Source organism: Schistocerca americana, chromosome 2, assembly GCF_021461395.2.
Source record: "Schistocerca americana isolate TAMUIC-IGC-003095 chromosome 2, iqSchAmer2.1, whole genome shotgun sequence".
In the NCBI taxonomy this organism is placed as follows: domain Eukaryota; kingdom Metazoa; phylum Arthropoda; class Insecta; order Orthoptera; family Acrididae; genus Schistocerca; species Schistocerca americana.
The window spans coordinates 431,861,902-431,885,316 of record NC_060120.1 but is presented as its reverse complement, the minus strand read 5'-3'; the positions used below and the strand labels follow the sequence as shown (position 1 = coordinate 431,885,316).

The following is a 23,415-nucleotide window of genomic DNA, read 5'->3' as shown; positions in this document are numbered from 1 at the left end:
GAATGTGGTGTACCTCGTACCATTACGATTTCCTTCGATGAAACAGTGTCATATAATTATGTCTTCCACAATCCTACACCATTAATTCACCGACCACGGTTTTTGGTGTGCAACTTGCCGCAGCCAACATGGATTTTCAGTTGCCCAATAATGTATGTTACGCAAATTAACATTACCGTGGTTCGTGCATGTTGCCTCGTCAATAAATAAAATCAAATTAATAAATGTGTCATCCCTCTGACTCTGAAGTTGAGCCCATCGGCAGAATTCAATGCGACGCATACAATCCGCACTAGTTAATTCTTGGTGGAGACCGATATGGTAAGGATGATATTTATGGCGATGCAGATCACGAACAACACTACTCTGGCTCATACCAGATTCCCTTGCGATTTGACGCGAACTAACACAAGGATCTCGAACCCCAGTGGCAAGAGTATCAATTTCCGTTTCCTTTTTAGTAACTTTCCTTTGCCAGATATGTTTCCGATGCGTTAAAGATCAGTTTTTCTCAATTTATCACACACATTTTAATGTACGACGTGTAGGGTGAGTACGTTGAGGATATCTTTCAGCGTATAAGCCTCTAGCTCTCACTGAATTTCGTTGGCGTTCTCCGTAAATGAGAAGCATATAGACTTGTTCTTCGAAGGAATACACTATTCACATTAGGCTTACCGTTCCTGTCTGTGTTGTACTGCGAAACCGTCGAATGGTGTTTACATGTCAATGGCACGTTAGATGGATACGGCGTATTCGGAGAATATTTACTATTTGCATGATATACGAGAGAGAATTGTCAGAGCTTGTGCTTCGGTAAGTGCCGAAGAGATAAGGAATACCACTCAATCCATGATAAGAAGATTGCATCACTGCATTGATACCAATGGTCATTACTTCAAACGGCTTCTGTAAATGGACGTTCATGCCACCTTTTTGACCTTCGTTGACCTTCAAAGACCTTACTGTTACACATCATTGGATTCGTCTCGATAGCCGCTATCAGAAAATAAGTACCAAACTATAGCATCCCATTTAAAACAAAAACAGAGTTGACCTTCATATCTCTGACGCGGTCCCACCTAGCAACAAAAAACCAACGTCATATTATAGCCCCTGTTGTCCCATGCAACATTTGTCCCACAAACTTTTCAGCTACTATCATACTTTCGGAGTTATTCTAGGTGGTAATAGTTAGTGAATCACCCTGTATATTACAATATTAGGATTAAAGTCTTAAAACAGAGCTATTAAAAATAAGTATCTCTAATAAAATTTTATATAATAATAATAATAATAATAATAATAATAATTATTATTATTATTATTATTATTATTATGAGGCACAGCACAACACGAACAGCAAAATTCGAAACTTCGTGGTCTATGAGGGTCGTCCTGTATTTGTGTGACTGAGGTAAAATTTTGCGCATATCGTTTTTTTCATTGACTGTAACAAAATAGGGGGGAGGGTGGGAGCTAACCTTTTAGAAAGCTGAAAAATAAGGGCTACTCTAATATGTATGCGTGTTAGAGACTTTTTGGAGACCACAAATCTCCTCTGTAGGAATCAATGGGGATTTCACAAAAAGCGATCGTGTGAAATCCTACTCAATCTGTTCGTCCGCGAGCCCAGAACGCAGAATAAATCGGTAAGCTGGTCGATGCCGTGTATCGCGAATTCTGGAAGACGTTCGATACGATTCCGCACTGTCACCTAATGAACAAAGTAGCAGCGTACGGAAAATCAGTCCTGGTTTATAATTTGACTGAAGATTTTCTAGTAAATATTTTTGGAAATTTGTGGTAAGTCCCTATGGGACCAACCTGCTAAGGTCATCGGTCCCTAGGCTTACACACTATTTAATGTAAACTTTAACTTACGATAAGGACAACACACACACCCATGCATGAGGGAGCCCTCGAACCTCCGATGGGGGGAGCCGCGCCAACCGTGGCAAGCCGCCTAGACCGCGCGGCTACCCAGCGCGTCCTAGCAAATATAATACATCGCGTCACTCCAAACAGAGAACCACTTCAGACGTTAAAATAGCTTCGGGCGTACTCCAACAGCGCTTTATAGGACCGTTACTGAACACAGTATGGTAAGTAAATGACATAAGGCTGCCGCAACGCTGGAAAATCAGTTAAATGCCGAAGACCTGGAGAGGATCGAAGCTTATTGCTCGAGTTGACAGTTGACTCTCAACATACACAAATATATCATACGGTCCACACATCGGAGGAGAGACGAGTTGTGTGGTTACACGATTGCCGAAAAATCAGTGGGAGCAGTCACATCGGTTAAATATAAGGGGTCGGCGTATGAATCGATTTAAAGAGAAACTAGGACATAGAACTAGTCGCAGGAGGGACGGATGCCAGATTGACATCAATTTGAAGAATCAACAGGAAATACAGTCAGGTACAGTTTGAATACATTTTTCCACACTAGTCACATATCATTTTGCGCCCTCTCCCCGCCCCCCCCCCTTCCCCCCGCAAACCTCTTTTCGTGAACCAGATGTTCGAGACTACGGTGTATTCGTCACTTTTGCAATCTCATATTTATCATTGTACAAAACAGTCGCAATAGCGTATATTTACTTCTGATGTTTTTAGTGCTTTCGGTCATAGTGTAGACCTCTGCTCAGTATGTGACTGAATACCATCCGGTATTCACGCAAAATATCCAAGATTGGCAATGTTTCACTAAAGTTCGAAATTTAGAGAGGACTTCAAATCGAGATGCTTTTAATAGGTTCCAGAACGAAACTGTTCTGAAACCTGGCAGAAAATCCAAAGAGATTCTGATGGTATGTGAAATACGCCTGCGTAAAGACACAATCAGTATCTTCACTGCACGTTAGTAATGTACATCTGCATCTACATAGATGCTCCGCAAGCCACCGAACGGTGCGTGGTGGAGGGTACCCTATACCACTGTTGGTCATTTCCTTTCCTGTTCCACTCGCAAACAGGAAAAACGATTATCTATATGCATCCGTATGAGAGTTAACTTCTCGTATCCCAGTGGTCCTTACGTGCAATGTATGTTGGTGGCAGTAGAAATGTTTGGCATTCAGCTTCAAATGCCGGTTCTCTAAATTTTCTCAATACTGTTTATCGAAAAGTACGTCGCCTTCCCTCCAGGAATTCTCATTTGAGTTCTCGAAGCACCTCCGTAATACTTCTTGTTCGAACCTACAGGTAACAAATCTAGCAGCCTACCTCTGAAATGCTTCGATGTTTTCCTTCAGTCCGACGTGGTATAAATCCCAAACACTTGAATACTACTCAAGAACAGGTCGCACCAGCGTCCTTTATGCGGTCTCCTTTGCTCAGTCCTAAAATTCACTCTATAAACTGAAGCCGACCATTGCCTTCCCTACCGCAGTTCTCAAAAAATGGTTCAAATGGCTCTGAGCACTATGGGACTTAACATCTGAGGTCATCAGTCCCCTAGAACTTAGAACTACTTAAACCTAACTAAGCTAAGGACTTCACACACATCCATGCCCGAGGCAGGATTCGAACCTTTGACCGTAGCGGTCGCGCGGTTCCAGACTGAAGTGCCTAGAACCGCTCGGCCACACCGGCCGGCCGCAGTTCTCACATGCTCGATCCATTTGATATCGCCTTGCAACGTTACGCCACGATATTTAAATGACTTGACTGTGTCAAGCAGGACACTGGTAATACTGTGTCCTAACATTACGGGTTTGTTCTTCCTACTCATCCGCATTAACTTACATTACCCCACACTTAGAGCTAGCTGTCATTCATCCCACCAACTAGAAATTTTGTCTAAGTCGTTTTGTGTCTCTCTACAGTCACTCAACTTCGACATTTTACCGTACACCACAGCGTCATCAGCAAAGATTGCAGATTGCTGCCTACCCTGTCCACCAAATGCTAATGCTAATGTTACTGATGACAGTGTCAATAAGGTTTAGCTACTGTGCACGGTTTTCCGAAATGTCTTCACCAAGGAAGACGAAGCAAAAGTTCCACAATCAAGACGACTGCCAATATGAGTAACGTACAAGTAGGTACCACCGTGTACTGAAGTAGCTTATATCACTTAATAAAACCGGTCCAGATTGTACGAGGGGCATATTTTAAGTAATGCAACACTTTTTTTTCTTGGCCAATTTCGGTTTAAAAATTCCTGGATTTGTTGTTGGACATCATGGAATATCCCTGCTCCAGCCCCTACGGTTTCGTTGAAGTTTCAGTTGGTGGCGACGCTGTATATAGCCGTCAAAATGGCGTCTGTAACGGAGGTGCGTTCCAAGCAGAGAGCTGTCATTGAGTTTGTTTCGGAGGAGAACCAGAGCATCGCAGATATTCGTAGGCGCTTGTAGAACATCAACGGAGAACTGACAGTGAACAAGAGCACGGTGAATCGTTGAGCGAGGCGCCTGTCACTATCGTAACAAGGTCACGCAAACCTGACCGACCTCCCGCATACCCACCAGCCGCACACAGCTGTGACATCTGCATTATTGCAACGTACGGACACTCTCATTCCAGATGATCGATGGATCACAATGAAACACATCGCTCCACAACTGGACGTCTCTGTTGATAATGCTGAGACACACGTCCACCATTAGAGGTATTCAAAGGTATGTGTCCTGTGGGTTGCTCACCGTCTAACACACGATCATAAAGAGCAACAAAGGACCATCTGTGCGTAATTACTTGCACGTTACGAGGCTAATCGTGACAATATTTTGTCGAACATCGTCACAGGCGGTGGAAAATTGGTTCGTTGCTCAGAAACTGGAAACAAAAAGGCAATCCATGGAGCGGCGAGACATCACCTCTCCTCCGAAAAATACTTCAAAGCCGCACGCTCAGCCGGTATAAAGTCGTGGCAACGAGCTTCTGGAACACTGAAGGGGTTATGTCTTTGGTATCCTCCCTCAAGCTGCTACCATCAACGCTGAAGTGTATTGTGCTGCCCTCAGGAAATTGAAGAAACGACTTCAGCGTGTTGGTCGCCACAAAGATGCAAACGAACTTCTCCATGACACTACTTGGCCTCTGTCGACCCTACAGCGCGGGTCTCGCACCTTCCGACTTCCATCTGTTTGGCCCAATGGAGGGTGCACTCCATGGGAAGCAGTGCTTGGGTGATGGGGAGGTTATTGATGCAGCAAGGTGTTGCCTCCTACGTCGACCAGTAGAGTGTTACCATATGGGCACGCAGACCTTACCAGTGCGGAGGCGTAAGGCCATCGCATTGGACGGAGATTATGTTGAAAAACAGGGTTTTGTAGCCAAAAGGGTAGGGGAATAATATAATGTATTGTAATCCTGAATAAAACCAACTTGCTTTCAGGAAAAAAATTTGCATTCCTGCTGTAGCCCCGGCTATACCAGTTAAGTTCGTTTTAGAGTATGCTAATACAATAGCTCAATATTTGGCAGTGATATAGCACACTCGTTCGTCGAAAGAGACATACCTAAAGATTAGAAAGTTGCGCAGATCACATCAATACTCAAGAAAGGAAATACGAGTAATCCGCTGAGTTACAAACCTAAATTACTGACGTAGATTTGCAGTCGTATTTTAGTGCATGTACTGCGTTTGAACATTATGAATTACCTCGAAGAAAACGATCTCTTGACAAATAGTTATCAAGGACTCAGAAAATATTGTTCTTGTGAAACACAACTAGCTCTTTATTCACGCGAAAGAGATTGCTTTGATACTATATCCACGCATATGGCCAATTTAAATCAGCCACATTGGATACAGTGCATAGTAAAGCCGTGTTTGAAAGGTTAACTTTTCGATTAAGTGCCCTTTCAATTGGATTCAAATTTCACCCAGGGCCAGGTTGCGGAACTTTGGGGAATGTGGTGCAGGTGTGATGGAGCAATCGCGCATTTTGTTGCTGGTACAAGACGGCATCTAACGCGCCAATACTGTCCAACATGGATGGGCCGAGCACGGGCTGTACCTCGGTCTCCACGGCCACCTGACGTCATTCCTCTGGATTTTTCAGTCTGGAGTCATCAAAGTCGGACTGTCATATCCTTTTTTGGAAAGTTGGATGTTGGTTCTGCTGCTGCATGCATACAGAAACTCTGTCTTAGATATTATTGCAACGAATGGTAGCGAGCGAGCAGTTGAGAATAGTTGGACGCAGCCTAGCGTGGAGGTAAGTTGACAGTTCGCAGCCTGCTCTGACCGTGCTAGTGGCGCCAAAGGAGATTTTTCTATTAATCGAGGATTTTTGGTAATTTGGCATTTTGTTGCGCGTAGTTGTTGCTTACTTGCGCACTGGAGGGATTTTGTCAGACTTGTATATGCGTACATTGAAAGTAATATTCGTATCTTTGTTGTGGCCAGATACATGATTATTGATTAAGAACGTCATGGTATAATGAAAGGTTTTGCTAATCAAACTGTACAAGGAAAAGAAAGGTCTGAGTAGAATTTGTCAGTGTGTAACTCGTCAATTTCAAAATATAGTAAATTAAATTTTTTTATTAATTCCTTTCACTTTTTTCCACCACTTTAGGCTTGTTGACTAAACCTCTCCTGAATATTTAATTTCTATAAAAAAAACTAGCAGAAGTTGCATGAGTAGTTGTGACTATGCATTGGAATCTGCATCGATCACAGTATTTCATTTGAATTATTTTAGCATGTTGCAGCGGCAAGACGAGATAAGTTGTTTGTTGCGCGCAGGAACATTACAGTATAATTGTTAGGAGATGTTAGAGAACATTTTAAAAATCTCAGTCAGATACAAGAGAGTTGATTTTTCATGATTTATAAGAACAGTAATTAATTTCTGTTTTTTTGTTCTCTATCAGAATACTGACATGTCCGATAGTAGGAAGTTCCAGAAAATGTTTGAATACTGATATACTGGAATAAGGGTTTTCATAATACAAGTTGTACGGCTACATATCAGATTTTATGATAATGATAATAAAGTTTCACTAGATAGTCTAGCAATTTTCAGGGAAAAATTATAGATAACCATAATATTGTCAGAGATAGAGCTTTACACATTTCTATGCGTCTGTTGCATTAACAATAACTTTTTATAATAAAGACATTCACCAGAATAATCATAAAAATATGTTTTGGCAGTAAACTTTCAGTCATCTGAAAAGTTAAGTGTATAACTCACCTACTGATACGGTTGGAGAACTGGGACGATAAACTGTTCAGAATTGTCAAGATTTACGAGAAGATCTGGGGGTGTTCGAAAGATTTCGTAACTCACTGCAGAGGCAAGACCAGCAGTATTTCATCTAATTGTGAGGACGACACGTGGGAAACCTCCGTTCACAGTTATAAGTACATATTAAACTGTAACCTGTCACATGCTAGAGGAGTATTGCACTTCTTGTTAAGGTAGGCCTTGGATGAAATTTTATCCCAAATATATGGGGACTTAATCGAATAGTTTACATCTGAAATACATTTACATCAACTAGGTCAGTATTTGTTATTGAATTCAGTGACAGCTTGGAGCCACACACTCAACACATTCGCAATTACTTTCTTTCTTTCTTTCACTGGTGCTATGTCCCACGCTGACACAGGGTCGGCATTGTTAGGAACGGATTTGGCAAGGTTAGTGGAAAGGGGTGGCCGGATGCCCTTCCTGCCGCCACCCCGTACCCCCTGGGACGGAATTAGTGTACCCCTGCTGTCTGCGTCAAGTGTAATGAATGGAATAGTGCTAGCGTGTTCAGATGTCTGCGAGTCGTGTAACTGAGGCGGAACGTGGGGACCAGCCAGGTATTCACGTAGCGGGATGTGGAAAACCGCCTAAAAACAACATCCAGGCTGGCCAGCACACCGACCGACGACGGTAATCCGCCGGGCGGATTCGATCCGGGACCGGTGCGCCTACCCGAGTCCAGGAAGCAGCGCATTAGCGCTTTTTTTTTTTTCGTTATTGATCGTTGTGTTTGGTCTTTGCGGACGTCGCAAGACATCCTGTTCAAGTTCGGTGGTTGATCGTTCCACTCAGTTTTTTTATTACAGAGGGGAATCGGCTCTCTGACCGAACACGCTGAGCTACCGTGCCGGCGGCGCTCTCGGCTAACCTGGCAGGTACATTCACAATTACTTCTCGAGTGGTTAACGTGCGGAGCCGTGTTTACTGGAACGTTTTTGCTTCTGTTATCGGATACTTTCACCCGTGTCCGTTTTCGCCATTAACTGTGATACACCTTGTATGTGAATTTTGGACACGGACGCCCCAAGCGGCCGCTTGTGTCGCCTGGGCCTTAAACCAGCCTTTTGTGTAGCCCACGCACGAAGGAGCTAGCTCGTTCGCCGGTACTTGAGTTTTGCTCGTCAGTCCGCGACCGTTCTAAAATAGCATTTGTAGATGGAGAGAAAAGCAGCACTTTTTGTCGCTGTTTCGCGCAGTTAGCACAGAAATGTTACGAAACTACTAATGGAGTCATCATTGATGAAAGGCGGAACTTTGGAAAGCACATCGAAACAGTAACACAAAGAGCCCTACAAGTACACAACAACCTTATCTCCATTGGACATAAAAGTTTCCATCTTCCCCCTCATCTGATAGAACTATATCATGACAGCATATTAAAATCAATAGTGGGTTACGGCTCGAGAGTCTGGGAGCACAGGTTCAAAAATGGTTCAAATGGCTCTGAGCACTATGGGACTTAACATCTGTGGTCATCAGTCCCCTAGAACTTAGAACTACTTAAAACTAACTAACCTAAGGACATCACACACATCCATGCCCGTGGCAGGATTCGAACCTGCGACCGTAGCGGTCACGCGGTTCCAGACTGAAGCGGCCTAGAACCGCTCGGCCACTCCGACCGTCCTGGGTGCGCAGGCTCACGAGGGTGGTGCCCGCCATGACAGTGAGAAGGGTACTGAGAAACATGATATTAAGGTCAGTGGGGGACTACAGGACATCTCCAGGTGGGGCCCTGTTAGTGATGGGCTCTGTCCTCTTGGCATCAAAATTAGAGAGCAAGCAGCGTGGTTCTGGGCCAAGAAAGGGAACATCGAGAAAACAGGGGACATTCTGGGTTTTCGGGTTGGGGATAAGAGCGCGATTATGAGAAGAGGCGAGGAGCGATGGCAGGAATCCTGGGAAGCTGATGATACTGACCGAAAAACATTTCAACTTTTACCAGGCGTGAAAGAAAGGTTGGGCATGAAATACTTTGAGGCTACGCCTGCGTGGGACTGTGGTGCGTCGGAGGGTACTCCCGACCATGTGGTTTACGAGTGTCCCCTTTTCAATGATGTAGCAGCCGCATTATGACAACAACTACCAAATAATGGCACGTGCTTCCTATTGAGGCGTGAGGATACATTTCGTACTTTAAACAATCTAGCTAACGAGGTATCACGGAAAGTTCTATCATGCATGGATAGGTCGACTAATATCACAGTTGGAATCCGCCACGTGCAGGACTAGCGGGAGGAAGGAGGGGGGGGGGGGAGGGGGGTACAACAATACCGAACTGTGACATGCACCGGACTTGATATAGGATAGAATCTAGTTAGTAGGACTTAGAACTAGGAAACAAAAATAGGAACCTGCAGCGACTGTCATTCTCGGCCTGCCTAGCGTCAGGGGCACGCTCATCGGGATTAGCTCGATGGGCAAGACCGTGCAGCAGGTTTATACACTTCAGTGACACACTTGTGACGCTGCAAGCAGTAGAGGCTAGCCATTAAGTAGGCATCAGAATAAGTAGATTACCAACAACAGTAAATAAATTGCCCATTGTAATACACTGTACTGTGAAAGGTGGCTACACTAAGCCACAGCGCCAGAGATTGCGCCAAAGAGTATTATTCAGCCGCCTCCACTGGCAGTGCTTGGGGAGAACTCGTAGTAGAGTGCTTGTCGAGAAGTCGTAGTAAGAGTGCTTGCTGAGACGTCGTAGTGAAGACTGCTTGTCGAGATGTGGCAGTAGTCAGTTCTTGTTGAGATGTGGTAGTAGAGAGTCGGTGTGGAGATATATTGTAATGATTAGAGTGCTTTTCGTCAATATATGAAGGTAAAAGAAAAAAAAAATTCCTTTTCTTTTTATTATCTCAATGTCTTAAATAATGTGTCATTACAGGTTCAGTCAACAAAGCATCTGGATTGTGTTCTTGTATTAGAGTGTAATTCTGATTTTCTTGCGCAATTATAGTATTTCTAATTTTTTTTTATCTCGTCAGTATAAATGGTATTTGAAATTTCTTGTCTTATTGAAGAAGAACCGTGCCAGATGTGTACGTTGAGTCATACTTCCACACACAGAACAGTTACACTTGTGTTTTGGTTTCGTAGGTTTTATAGTTGCTGGGGACTTAATTAATTAATTGTGTTGACGAAAATTTTCATTTCATTCTTTGTTGTTGTTCTATGCAGTCAGATTGCGTAATAATACTAGTCAGGGCCAACCGTTTACGAGACACAGCGTAATCGGACATACAGTTACCAAAATTAAAAATGATTTTCAAATTTAATAATAATTAAGCCCCCATGCACGTTTTTTTTTACCTTCATATATTGACGAAAATCACTCTAATCATTACAATATATCTCCACACCGAGTCGCTACTACCACATCTCAACAAGAACTTTTCAGTACCACATCTCAGCAAGCACTTTTCACTAGCACATCTCAACAAGCACAGACTACTACGAGTTCTCCCCAAACACTGCCAGTGGAGGCGGCTGAATAATACTCTTTGGCGCAATCTCTGGCGCTGTGGCTCAGTGTAGCCACCTTTCAACTGTACTGTAAGCTCACTTCTAAACACTGTAAATAAGCTGCTAAAAATAATATTATTGTAACATTCAAGGACCCACTAATCATGCGAGGTGCTGGGTAGTTACGTATAATACATAAAGATCAAGAATAAAGATTTTTTTTCTTTATCGTTAAAATTTCGAGACAGTTCGTTTCTAGAAGCGCAAGTCAGTACATTGATTGCTCCTACGTATATCCTGTGGGAAGACTATGAGGGTAAGATGAGAGAGATTTGAGTTCACATGGAGGCTTACCTGAAAGCGTTCTTCCCGCGCGTCATTCGCAGTTAAAACACGAAAGGTACATGTGACAGTGGCTACACAAAGTACCCTTCGTCACACGTCATAAGGTAGTTTGCAGGGTATAAATGTACATGTCAATGTAGATACTATTTCATGCAGAAATCACGGCGAAACTGAACAAATGCTTATTGATCTGGAAGCTTTAACTGAAGCATAACATAGGATATGTAAGGGTGAAAATGCGGGTTGTTTTTGATAATGTTCTGGCACGACAGTTCTACAGCCAACCACCAATGCAATCTTATTGTACACTTCTGTAAGCTATCTGTCCCTTGAGTAACCGTATCTCATGTTAGTACTCGTTTCGGTTAGGTTTGTTTAATTTTTTTCTGTAGTGATTTCTTCCCTGTTCAACTGCGTTGTCACGAAATGCGTAAGACACTTTTTGGGTAAGTTTTATTTTGATAATCCCGTCTTATAGTAGCACTGAGATATATAATGCATGAAGTGGACGTTGTCTGTGAACAGGACAAGTAGATGCACTGCCATTTCAGTCTTTGCACAGGCTCGTTACACATAATGTAGATGTGGGTGACCTACCTCTGCTAGCGGGCGACAGCATGTGGAGGTGCACGGAGGCAGCGCCCGCGCTCTCGCCGAAGACGGTGACGTTGTGTGGGTCCCCGCCGAACGCGGCGATGTTGTCGCGCACCCAGCCAAGCGCCAGCGCCTGGTCCTTGAGGCCCATGTTGCCCGGAACTTCAGCGTCGGCCGTGCTCAGGAAACCTGCGCAAAGGAGTAAGGGAAGAGGGGGTACTTTGGATGGAGGCAGTTCCCTGAAAAGATAACTTATTTGGAAAGCTGGTTTGAGGAGAATAATGAAAGAAATGCTTATAGGAGAAATTTTTGCAAAGAACGTAGAACGCAAGGCCTGCAACTAACTTTGGGGATCTATTTAATGAAGGGGATGATAGCTTTATGAACGTAAAAGAAAACAGTTCGGCATCTATATTAAAAATGAATTAAGATCAACGGTGGAGCCTTAGCAAGTACATGCGTATTGAGTCGTTGAAAACGACTGTGTAGTTTGCAACATAAATAATACTGAGTTAGGTGAAATGATATCTACTTCAGTAGAATTCAATGGTAATTGTGTAGAGACAATAGTGCCTGAATCTAGTGTTTGTGTGAATGAGGGTGTGCAAGGGGGTACGTGCTCCAGTGATTTGCGTGAATCTAATTCTGACCAGGCAGGTTTAGATGAATCATATGGTTTTGGTGGTGATTCTTTTTGTAATACGCAGAATATAGCTGCAGATAATTATGCTTTTGTGTTTGAAGCTGTGAGTGATAGTATAATTCCCAATGATGCAAATTCTGTTGCAAAATGTATGAATTAAGAAGTGGGACACACACATTTCCGTAAAGCCAGGGAGAATAAGAAGCGGAAAGATTTGATTGTAGTGAATGGATAGCCAGGACAAAGTGGTGTCAGAAGTGGGCACCTGACTATTGGGAGCTTAGTAAGCATGATTATTCTAGGCACATCTGGGAGTTAAGTGTGGAGAATCTTGAGTTCAAAGATGTTTTCAAAGAAATATCTAATTGTGATAAAGATTTTGAATTATTAGGGGCAGAGTATGTAATTATAATGGGGAAACATAATATGGGGAATAATAGTAATGTGCATAATAGTCCGTTAGTGGAAATGATGAAGATGATGATGAAATCAAAAATTTCTTGATTTATAATGATGAACAGTATAAGGGTATGGATGAGATTGAATTAGATACTGAATGACAAAGCGACCATGGTAAAACATACATGTAGCTTCTAGAAAGCTGAGTAGATCTCAAGTAATATGTCACTCACTGGATACTGAATAACTTTACCAATAATCGAAAATTATACATTTCGGCGTGTGCCACCATCAGGTAATCTGTCAAAAATAGAACATTACATATTGCTATATATGTAATAATAAAAACATGAAATTAAATTTAAAAAAATTGCAAAAAAACCAATACACACAATTCTGCCAAACCTGTACACACAAGGCACATAACCTGACACTGAAGGAAGCAAGAGGACGTGATCGTTACATGATATTAACATAACCAACATTAACAGACTGAACAAGAATCCTGAGCTGTGTACAAAGTAAATAAATTTGAACACCACATAGCATTACGTGAATGGCTACAGAATATTACAGCGTCATCAAGCTTTGTGAAGATTTTATTATGAGTAACAATAGTTCAGTATAATATTTCAAATTCATAATAGAAAGAGACAACAATATTCAGAGCAAAAGAACTTCAAAAAAATTACTGGCTGCTTACAAGATGCATTATTATTTCCGTAATAAAGAAGTAGGATGTGTTTTGTACACCCAGTCGCATTGCTCCGTTGTGTTACAACTTTATATATAGCACAAACCACACGTAAAATACAGAAGCACTAACATCAAAAAGAATAAAAACATTATCATTAAAATACTGGATGTAATACACGTGACCTAAACTACAAGATTAGTGGTCTTATGTATGGGGTGAGAGAACTCAACGTCACACTACAGTAAGTGCATTACCGAGAGTGTTTGGTCAAGAAAATTATGTTTTTGTTCTTATTTATTTTTAGAACTTTTGTATTTTACATGTAGATTGCACTACATATACATTAACTGTAACACTGTAGGAGAATACAACTGCATGTACTAAAGATATTCTACATCCTTATTATGGGAAACAATATGGAACCTTGTAAGCAGCCTGTAGTTTTTTCAAAAAGTCTTTTGTTCTGAATATTGTTGTCTCTTTGTCATTTGAAATATTGCTCTGAATTACTGTTATTCATAATAAAGTCTGCACAAAGTTTGAGAGCGCTTTAATATCTCATAGCCACGCACGTAACACCATCTGGTGCTAAAATTTGTTTACTTTGTACTCAGCTTAGGATTCTTGTCCTATCTATTCATGTTGGTTACGTTAATATCATGTAATTATCAGGTCCATAGATTACCTTCAGTGCCATGGTAAATGCCTTCTGTCTAAACGTCTAGAAGAGTTATGCATATTGATTTTGTAACTATTTTTGATTATCATTTCATGTATAGTTATACATAATGTTCTATTTTCGACTGACTATCTAATCATGGCATACGCCTACATGCTTCATTTTCGATCTATAAAGTCATTTTGTATCCAATGAATAACTTATTACCTTGCGACCTACTTAGCTTTCTACATACTAAATATATAGATAATGAATGGATGGGGGGAAGATGAATGTAATTATGGAGCCAAAGACTCAGTAGGCTTTGCAGAATTTCACTAGAAATTGATACCAGAAACATGGGAGAGAAAAAAAAAAAAGTTTTCAGAAACTTAGCGGGATTATGTGTAGAAAATTCAGAATTTAAAGACGTTTTTAATTTAAGCTTTGCAGGGTATGATAGGATAGAACATTTAGTGTAAATCAGGTATGCCCATGATGTGTACTTGAGGTAGGGGAGTATCTGTTAACTGAAAATGAATCAAAACATGATCACTTGACAAAAGTTCAGCTTCTAATAAATCTTGGAGTGGTAGAAGTATGTGAGACTGCTTTGGTGGATAATGGGAGCTCTGTTTGTGAAGTAGCAGAGAAGACAATTGAATTTTCAGTTACAGGAGTAAGAACAAAAATTCTGTTGGGAATTACAGTCAGCCAGTAAAGAAGGAAGTTGTTTCAGATGTAAACATTGATGGGAACTTATTTAATCAATCTTTCCTTGTGCTGCTAAATTTGAGACAGGACACAGACTGTCTAAGTAAATATGAGCCAAGAATATACTGTAAAGAGAGAACCTGAGCTAAACTCGGTCCAGACAGCCTCGGAAGACCAAACGGCACCGACTGACCGTGTCATCCTCAACCAATAGGCGCCATTGGATGTGGGTATGAAGGGGCGTGTGCTCAGCACACCGATGGCTGTTGTCAGCTTTCGTGACCAGAACCGCTACTTCTCAATCAAACAGCTCCTCAAATGGCTTCCCAAGGGCTGAGTGCACCCTACTTGCCAACAGCACATGGCGGACACAGATGGTCACCCATCAAAGTGCTAGCCAAGCCCAACAGCGCTTAACTGTGGAGATACGACGGGAACCGGTGTTACCACTGCGGCAAGGCCATTGACACTGTTAAGAAGATGTACTTGAAATAAATGCTAGAGGTGATAGGAAGAAAATTAAGATTAAGGGCACTTTGACTCGAAAGAACTTGGTGGTCAGCTTATGTGAGATAGTGGTAAGTGGAAAGGAGACAGTGCAAGAGGGAATAGATTAAGCTAAAACAGGCCATTACACAAGTGTATATAGCAGGCTAAGTTTATTGTTTGCTTTATTTTTGAACATTATTATGTAGTCGCATTAAAGATAATATTTTTGGCGAAGCAGTGACAGGCCACATTATTGCAAGCAGCAGCTGCTTAGAATCAATGCAATTGTGACAACTGAATAATTTTCTCGTGTTTTGGTTAAGAACTTTGTGGGGGTTCTTATTGTCATGGGTGAATGTTACGTATGTTTATTTTAAAATGTTTGAGGGGTATTCCACTGTCGAGATGAATATTTTAGGGGTGTATTCACTACGGGTTTACTAGATTAAGGATTTTACACATGTTAACTACATGTATTCTTGTGTGAATGTGGGAACTGAAACTATGAGCTACAAATCAAGGGGCAAAAACAGTGTTGTTCAATAAGCTGTAACAGCTGCAATTACCATATTCTATCTTAATACGTATACTTTGCTTAAGCAAAGGGGATGGGTTGCAATACGGAAGTTATGACATTATACACAGTTGTTGCAAGAGTGGTGATTTTAATTTGGTCACACGCAGAACTTCTCTTGGTGCATGGGGCTTCAGCTATTAACTGGTAAAAAGTCAGCTAATTATTAGAAAATGAAATTAAACTGGCATGAAGTTGTAGCATTAAATGTATTAGCTATCTTTTTTGCATAAGATGTTATATTGGTTGTGGGGTTGTTTATTCATGTGGGCTAGATTAGGTTCTAGCAGTGAAGTGTGCAGTTTTGTTTAATATGTTTTAATTGGTGGCCTTAAGCTACGGTAAACTATTAAGGTACATCAGTCAGCTTCTTTTGGATTTTTGCTAAAGGAAGGACTAATTTGCTAGCTGATGCTTGTTCACGACACAATTCATCTGTTTAGCATTCTGATAATTATTTACCCCCACATCTTGGGTTCATTTTGCTTGAAAAAACTTTGTCTTAATGTAGTTCAGTGGCAATGGCTTGGGTTATTTTGGACTTCAGTGGAAAAAGTCGTTGGTACAGAAATGAAAAGTCTGTACTTAGGAAGCATATCTTGCTCCAGCCATCTCGTTTTCTCAATGCTGAGATGAAAGTACTTACGCCTGTTTAGCCAAAGACCATACTACAACACACTCGTATCTCAAATCGAACGAAAATATCGATATCTCGATAGAGCCTGACAAGGATTGTATACATTTTTCTGGCAGACACTGTAGTTTTGAGTGTATCGAATCTGGATAGCAGAGGGAGTGGGTTTCGATCTGTCTGGTTCTTGGTATTCAGATGTTTGTAAATAATAGATGACTCACTGAGAGATTTTTGTTCGTTGGTAGCATGTCAACTAGATAAAATGGTTCAAATGGCTCTGAGCACTATGCGACTTAACTTCTGAGGTCATCAGTCGCCTAGAACTTAGAACTAATTAAACCTAACTAACCTAAGGACATCACACACATCCATGCCCGAGACAGGATTCGAACCTGCGACCGTAGCGGTCACTCGGCTCCAGACTGTAGCGCCTAGAACCGCACAGCCACTCCGGCCGACTCAACTGGCTAAGGAGAGTTGGAAACAGCACCACTGGTATAAACTGTATCTTTGTTACGAGACTAGATGCACATAGCAAGACATCGAAGGTATTAAGATCAGTATTCGTTCGTGCTGAAAAAGTACAGGAAAAAAATCGTAACAACAAATGATAATTAAAGTAGAGTAATGAAATATCGGGAATATATTTGTCTAGGCAATACCCTCAAAAGATTAACAATGCAAGATCACAGGTTAATGTAAGCGCGAGATAAGTCATTGAAAACGTGAAATGCTTGCACATTAACAACCGGTGTCACCGCCAGAATGTTGAACGCAAGCATGCAAACGTGCATGCATCGTGCTTTAAAGATGCCAGATCTCAATTTGTGGGATGGAGTTCCATGCCTGCTGCACTTGGTCGACCAGTACAGGAACGGGTAATGCTGTTTGTGGATGACGCTGGAGTTGTCGTCCGATGATTTCCCATACGTCCTCGACTGGAGACAAACCTGGTGATCAAGCAGGCCAAGGCAACATGTAGACGCTCTGTAGAACATGTTGGGCTACAACAGCGCTCTGTGGGTGAGCGATGTAAACACCCCCTGGACTGCTGTTCGTGAATGGCAGCACAGCAGGTCGAATCACTCGATTGACGCACAAATTTGAAGTCAAGGTGCGAGGGATAAGCACAAGAGTGCTCCTGTTGTCATACAAAACCACGCCCAGACCGCACCTCTAGATGAGTTCCAGACTGGTTGGTTGCAGGTCTTCAACTGGCCTCCTTCTAACCAATGCACGGCCATCACTGGCACTGAGGCAGAACCACATTTCATCAGCAAACACAACAGTGTCGGTTAGACCGTCAGTGAGAGAGCACTTCGATTTCCTGCTGCTAATAAGGCGAGTACACCGTTCGCTTGTTACACATTCTTACGAGCTTCAAACAGGTACAACTTATTTTCAGTTATCTGGGTAGTTACTATTTTATTTTTGTAATTTCTTGCGTGTTTGAGTGCCTACTAGACACAACCTTTTATTTTAATAACAGTGTAGTGTACAGTATCGCCGTTGCTATCGACCCTCGTATCGTACAGGCTTTTGTTTGTTTGGTTAGAACAGCTCAGTGTCGGTTAGACCGTCAGTGAGAGAGCACTTCGATTTCCTGCTGCTAATAAGGCGAGTACACCGTTCGCTTGTAGGGTAAACATAGTCATGTGTAGGGACTGTGGTTGTTGTGAGCGGACGCAAGGAGAATTGGCCACTCTTCGGGGGCAGGTGGAGGCTTTGTCTGTTAGGCTCATCGAGCTCGAGGCGCAGGCGTCGGCTCGTAGTGGCGTTGGGGCAACTGTGGTGAGACCTATGCCTACTTCGGTGGCCTTGGAATCGCATGGAACCCCTGATGTCGCTGCGTCTTCCGGCAGTGAGCATCTTACCGGTCAGCCATCACTCCAGGGTGAATGGCGGACAGTGGTGGGCTCGCGCGTGCCTGGCCGAAAGGCGAAGGTGGGATCTGGCCGCGTGGCAGCTGCCTTACCCCTTTCCGACAGGTACGGGGTGCTTACTAGTGGTGATGACATCGTTTCCGAGCCACCACAGGATGCCTCGCCTGTTGGGCCAGTGGCCGATTCTCCGGCAAGGTCCCGACAGTCACAGAGGGTGGGCCTATTAGTTATAGGGAGCTCCAACGTTAGGCGGGTTATGGAGCCCCTTAGGAAAATAGCGGGTAGGTCGGGGAAGAATGCCAGTGTGCACTCGGTGTGCTTGCCGGGGGGTCTCGTCCGTAATGTGGAGGAGGCCCTTCCGGCAGCTATTGAACGCACTGGGTGTGACCGGCTGCAGATAGTAGCACATGTCGGAACGAATGACGCCTGCCGCTTGGGTTCTGAGGCCATCCTTGGTTCCTTCCGGCGGCTGGCTGATTTGGTGAAGACAACCAGCATCGCACGCGGAGTGCAAGCTGAGCTTAATATCTGCAGCATAGTGCCCAGAGTCGATCGCGGTCCTCTGGTTTGGAGCCGTGTGGAGGGTCTAAACCAGAGGCTCAGACGACTCTGCGACTATAATGGTTGCAAATTCATCGACCTCCGTTATTGGGTGGAGAACTGTAGGGCCCCCCTAGACAGGTCAGGCGTGCACTACACACCGGAAGCAGCTACTAGGGTAGCAGAGTACGTGTGGCGTGCACACGGGGGTTTTTTAGGTTAGAGGGACCCCCCCTTGGGCGAAACGATAAAATACCTGACGGCTTACCAGAGAGGACATTATCATCGTTGATAAAGAACGTCCGTCCTCAGAGACCAAAAACAGGAAAAGTCAACGTAATATTGGTAAACTGCAGGAGTATCCAGGGCAAGGTTCCTGAATTAGTATCTCCTATTGAAGGAAATAGTGCGCATATAGTATTAGGAACGGAAAGTTGGTTAAAACCGGAAGTGAACAGTAACGAAATCCTAGACACAGAATGGGATATATACCGCAAGGATAGGACAAACGCCAATGGTGGAGGAGTATTTATAGCAGTAAAGAATTCAATAATATCCAGTGAAGTTATTAGCGAATGCGAATGTGAAATAATCTGGGTTAAGTTAAGTATCAAAGGTGGGTCAGATATGATAGTCGGATGCTTCTATAGACCACCTGCATCAGCAACCGTAGTAGTTGAGCGCCTCAGAGAGAACCTGCAGAACGTCGTGAAGAAGTTTCGTGATCATACTATTGTAATAGGGGGAGACTTCAATCTACCAGGTATAGAATGGGATAGTCACACAATCAGAACTGGAGCCAGGGACAGAGACTCTTGTGACATTATCCTGACTGCCTTGTCCGAGAATTACTTCGAGCAGATAGTTAGAGAACCAACTCGTGAAGCTAACGTTTTAGACCTCATAGCAACAAATAGACCGGAACTTTTCGACTCCGTGAATGTAGAAGAGGGTATCAGTGATCATAAGTCGGTGGTTGCATCAATGACTACAAGTGTAATAAGAAATGCCAAGAAAGGAAGGAAAATATATTTGCTTAACAAGAGTGATAGGGCACAAATCGCAGAATATCTGAGTGACCACCATCAAACGTTCATTTCTGAGGAAGAGGATGTGGAACAAAAATGGAAAAAATTCAGAAACATCGTCCAGTACGCCTTAGATAAGTTCGTACCGACTAAGGTCCAAAGCGAGGGGAAAGATCCACCGTGGTATAACAATCATGTACGAAAGGTACTACGGAAACAAAGAAAGCTTCATCATAGGTTTAAGAGTAGTCGAATCATAGCTGATAAGGAAAAGCTGAACGAAGCGAAAAAGAGCGTAAAGAGAGCAATGAGAGAAGCATTCAACGAGTTCGAACATAAAACATTGGCAAACAATCTAAACAAGAACCCTAAAAAGTTTTGGTCATATGTAAAATCGGTAAGCGGATCTAAATCCCCTATTCAGTCACTCGTTGACCACGATAGCACCGAAACAGACGACGACCGAAGAAAGGCAGAAATACTGAATTCAGTGTTCCGAAACTGTTTCACTGCGGAAAATCGTAACACGGTCCCTGACTTCAGCCGTCGCACGGACGCCAAAATGGAAAATATTGAAATAAACGATATCGGAATTGAAAAACAACTGCTATCACTTAGTAGCGGAAAAGCATCCGGACCAGACGAGATACCCTTAAGATTCTACAGTGATTATGCTAAAGAACTTGCCCCCTTTCTATCAGCAATTTATCGTAGATCGCTGGAAGAACGTAAAGTACCTAGCGACTGGAAGAAAGCGCAGGTCGTTCCCATTTTCAAGAAGGGTCATAAATCAGATGCGAATAATTATAGGCCTATTTCGCTTACGTCAATCTGTTGTAGAATAATGGAACATGTTTTGTGTTCTCGTATTATGACGTTCTTAGATAATACAAATCTCCTTCATCATAACCAACATGGATTCCGCAAACAGAGATCATGTGAAACTCAGCTCGCTCTATTTGCCCAAGAAATTCACAGTGCCGTAGACACTGGCGAGCAGATTGATGCCGTATTCCTGGACTTCAGGAAGGCATTTGATACGGTTCCGCACTTACGTTTAGTGAAAAAAATACGAGCTTACGGAATATCGGACCAGGTTTGTGATTGGATTCAGGATTTCCTAGAAGAAAGAACACAACATGTCATTCTTAACGGTTCAAAATCTGCAGATGTAGAGGTAATTTCGGGAGTACCGCAGGGAAGCGTGATAGGACCTTTATTGTTTACAATATACATAAATGACTTAGTTGACAACATCGGTAGCTCCGTGAGGCTATTTGCAGATGACACGGTTGTCTACAAGAAAGTAGCAACATCAGAAGACTCGTACGTACTCCAGGAGGACCTGCAGAGGATTAATGCATGGTGCGACAGCTGGCAGCTTTCCCTAAACGTAGATAAATGTAATATAATGCCCATACATAGGGGCAGAAATCCATTCCAGTACGATTATGCCATAGGTGGTAAATCATTGGAAGCGGTAACGACCGTAAAATACTTAGGAGTTACTATCCGGAGCGATCTGAAGTGGAATGATCACATAAAACAAATAGTGGGAAAAGCAGGCGCCAGGTTGAGATTCATAGGAAGAATTCTAAGAAAATGTGACTCATCGACGAAAGAAGTAGCTTACAAAACGCTTGTTCGTCCGATTCTTGAGTATTGCTCATCAGTATGGGACCCTTACCAGGTTGGATTAATAGAAGAGATAGACATGATCCAGCGAAAAGCAGCGCGATTCGTCATGGGGACATTTAGTCAGCGCGAGAGCGTTACGGAGATGCTGAACAAGCTCCAGTGGCGGACACTTCAAGAAAGGCGTTACGCAATACGGAGAGGTTTATTATCGAAATTACGAGAGAGCACATTCCGGGAAGAGATGGGCAACATATTACTACCGCCCACATATATCTCGCGTAATGATCACAACGAAAAGATCCGAGAAATTAGAGCAAATACGGAGACTTACAAGCAGTCGTTCTTCCCACGCACAATTCGTGAATGGAACAGGGAAGGGGGGATCAGATAGTGGTACAATAAGTACCCTCCGCCACACACCGTAAGGTGGCTCGCGGAGTATAGATGTAGATGTAGATCTCCATCCTACTCTCGAATGAGCTCTCACACCACTGAAGTCGCAGAAGGTGGCGGTTTGGGGTCAGTGGGATGCACGCTAATAGGCGTCTGGCACAGAGCTGTCCTTGAAGTATTCATTGCGTTGCTGTAGGGCCAGATACTGCTCAAATTGCTGCTGCAGATGCAGTACAGTGCGACAGAGCCATACCCTGAACACGGCGATCTTCCCTCACAGTATTGTCATGTGGCCGTCCATTGCCCATTCATCTTGCGACCGTACATTATCGTGACCACAACTGCCAGCAATCAAGCGCAGCCGGCCGCTGTGGTAGAGAACTTCTAGGCGCTTCGGTCCGGAACCGCGCTGCTGCTACGGTTGCAGGTTCGAATCCTGCCTCGGGCATGGATGTGTGTGATGTCCTTAGGTTAGTTAGGTTTAGGTAGTTCTAAGTCTAGGGGACTTATGACCTCAGATGTTAAGTCCCATAGTGCTTAGAGCCATTTGAACCATTTTGAATCATGCGCAATACCTACATTCCTGCCAAGTTTTTCTGCAATATCGCGGAAGGAACAGCCAGCTTCTCGTAGCCCTATTACACGACCTCGCTCAAACTCAGTGACGTGTTGATAATGACGTCCTTGTTGCTTTAATGGCATTGTTGACTAACATCAACTCACCGCCCCAAACTCATGACCGCAACAGCATGCATTTAAAGCAAATTTGATTTGCATCCTCATAGCCGCGGGGGTTAGCCGCGCTTTCTAGGGCTCTCTGTAACGGTTCGTGCGGCTCCCCCCGCCGGAGGTTCGAGTCCTCTCTCGGGCATGGGTGTGTGTGTGTTGTCAATAGTGTAAGTTATTTTAAGTTAGACTAAGTAGTGGGTAGGCTTATGGACCTATTACCTCAGCAGTTTGGTCCCATAAGACCTTACCACAAATTTCCAGTTGCGTCCTCATAATGGCATTACTATCGCCACACTTATGTGACTGGCGTGAAATTTGGGAATACATCATCTTTCAGATGTAAAATCACAGGTACTAACTTCCGTTTATGTCACACAACTCGATCTTGGTGATCTAATTTTTCCATCAGTGTATATAAAAGGTGAGACGGGGCCAATTGATGAGCTATTAGAAAAAGATAAAAGGAACTTATAGAGAGCTTTAGGCAACTATGATAATGGGACTGTGTCCACAGAAGTTTAATTTTAATTTTTTTTCATTTTGTTTATTGTGTTTTTCAGACAGATTGTACTTGAAAATGCACACAAAACATAAGAGATTACAATCGTCGTTTACTAGGATGTATGTTACTTGTTTTATTTACAGACTTCTACTGAATTCTGGTATGCAGGGGGATACAAATATTTGAATATGTTAAGGATAATATTTAGGATAGAAGATGCTGACAAGTTGGATAAGTTTTTCTTGAATTCGAAGACATGAGTACAATATT

The 23,415-nt window shown here is 42.9% G+C and overlaps 1 protein-coding gene across 1 annotated transcript in view; it reads right to left on the bottom strand.

Annotated features, from left to right (window-relative positions):
- The window catches only part of LOC124595702 (juvenile hormone esterase-like), a 171,863-nt gene that overhangs the window by 68,485 nt on the left and 79,963 nt on the right, over nt 1-23,415 (bottom strand). The window contains exon 4 of the mRNA XM_047134567.1: nt 11,628-11,813. Within this exon, the coding sequence (XP_046990523.1) occupies nt 11,628-11,813 (186 nt within the window). The remainder of the gene's footprint in view (nt 1-11,627; nt 11,814-23,415) is intronic.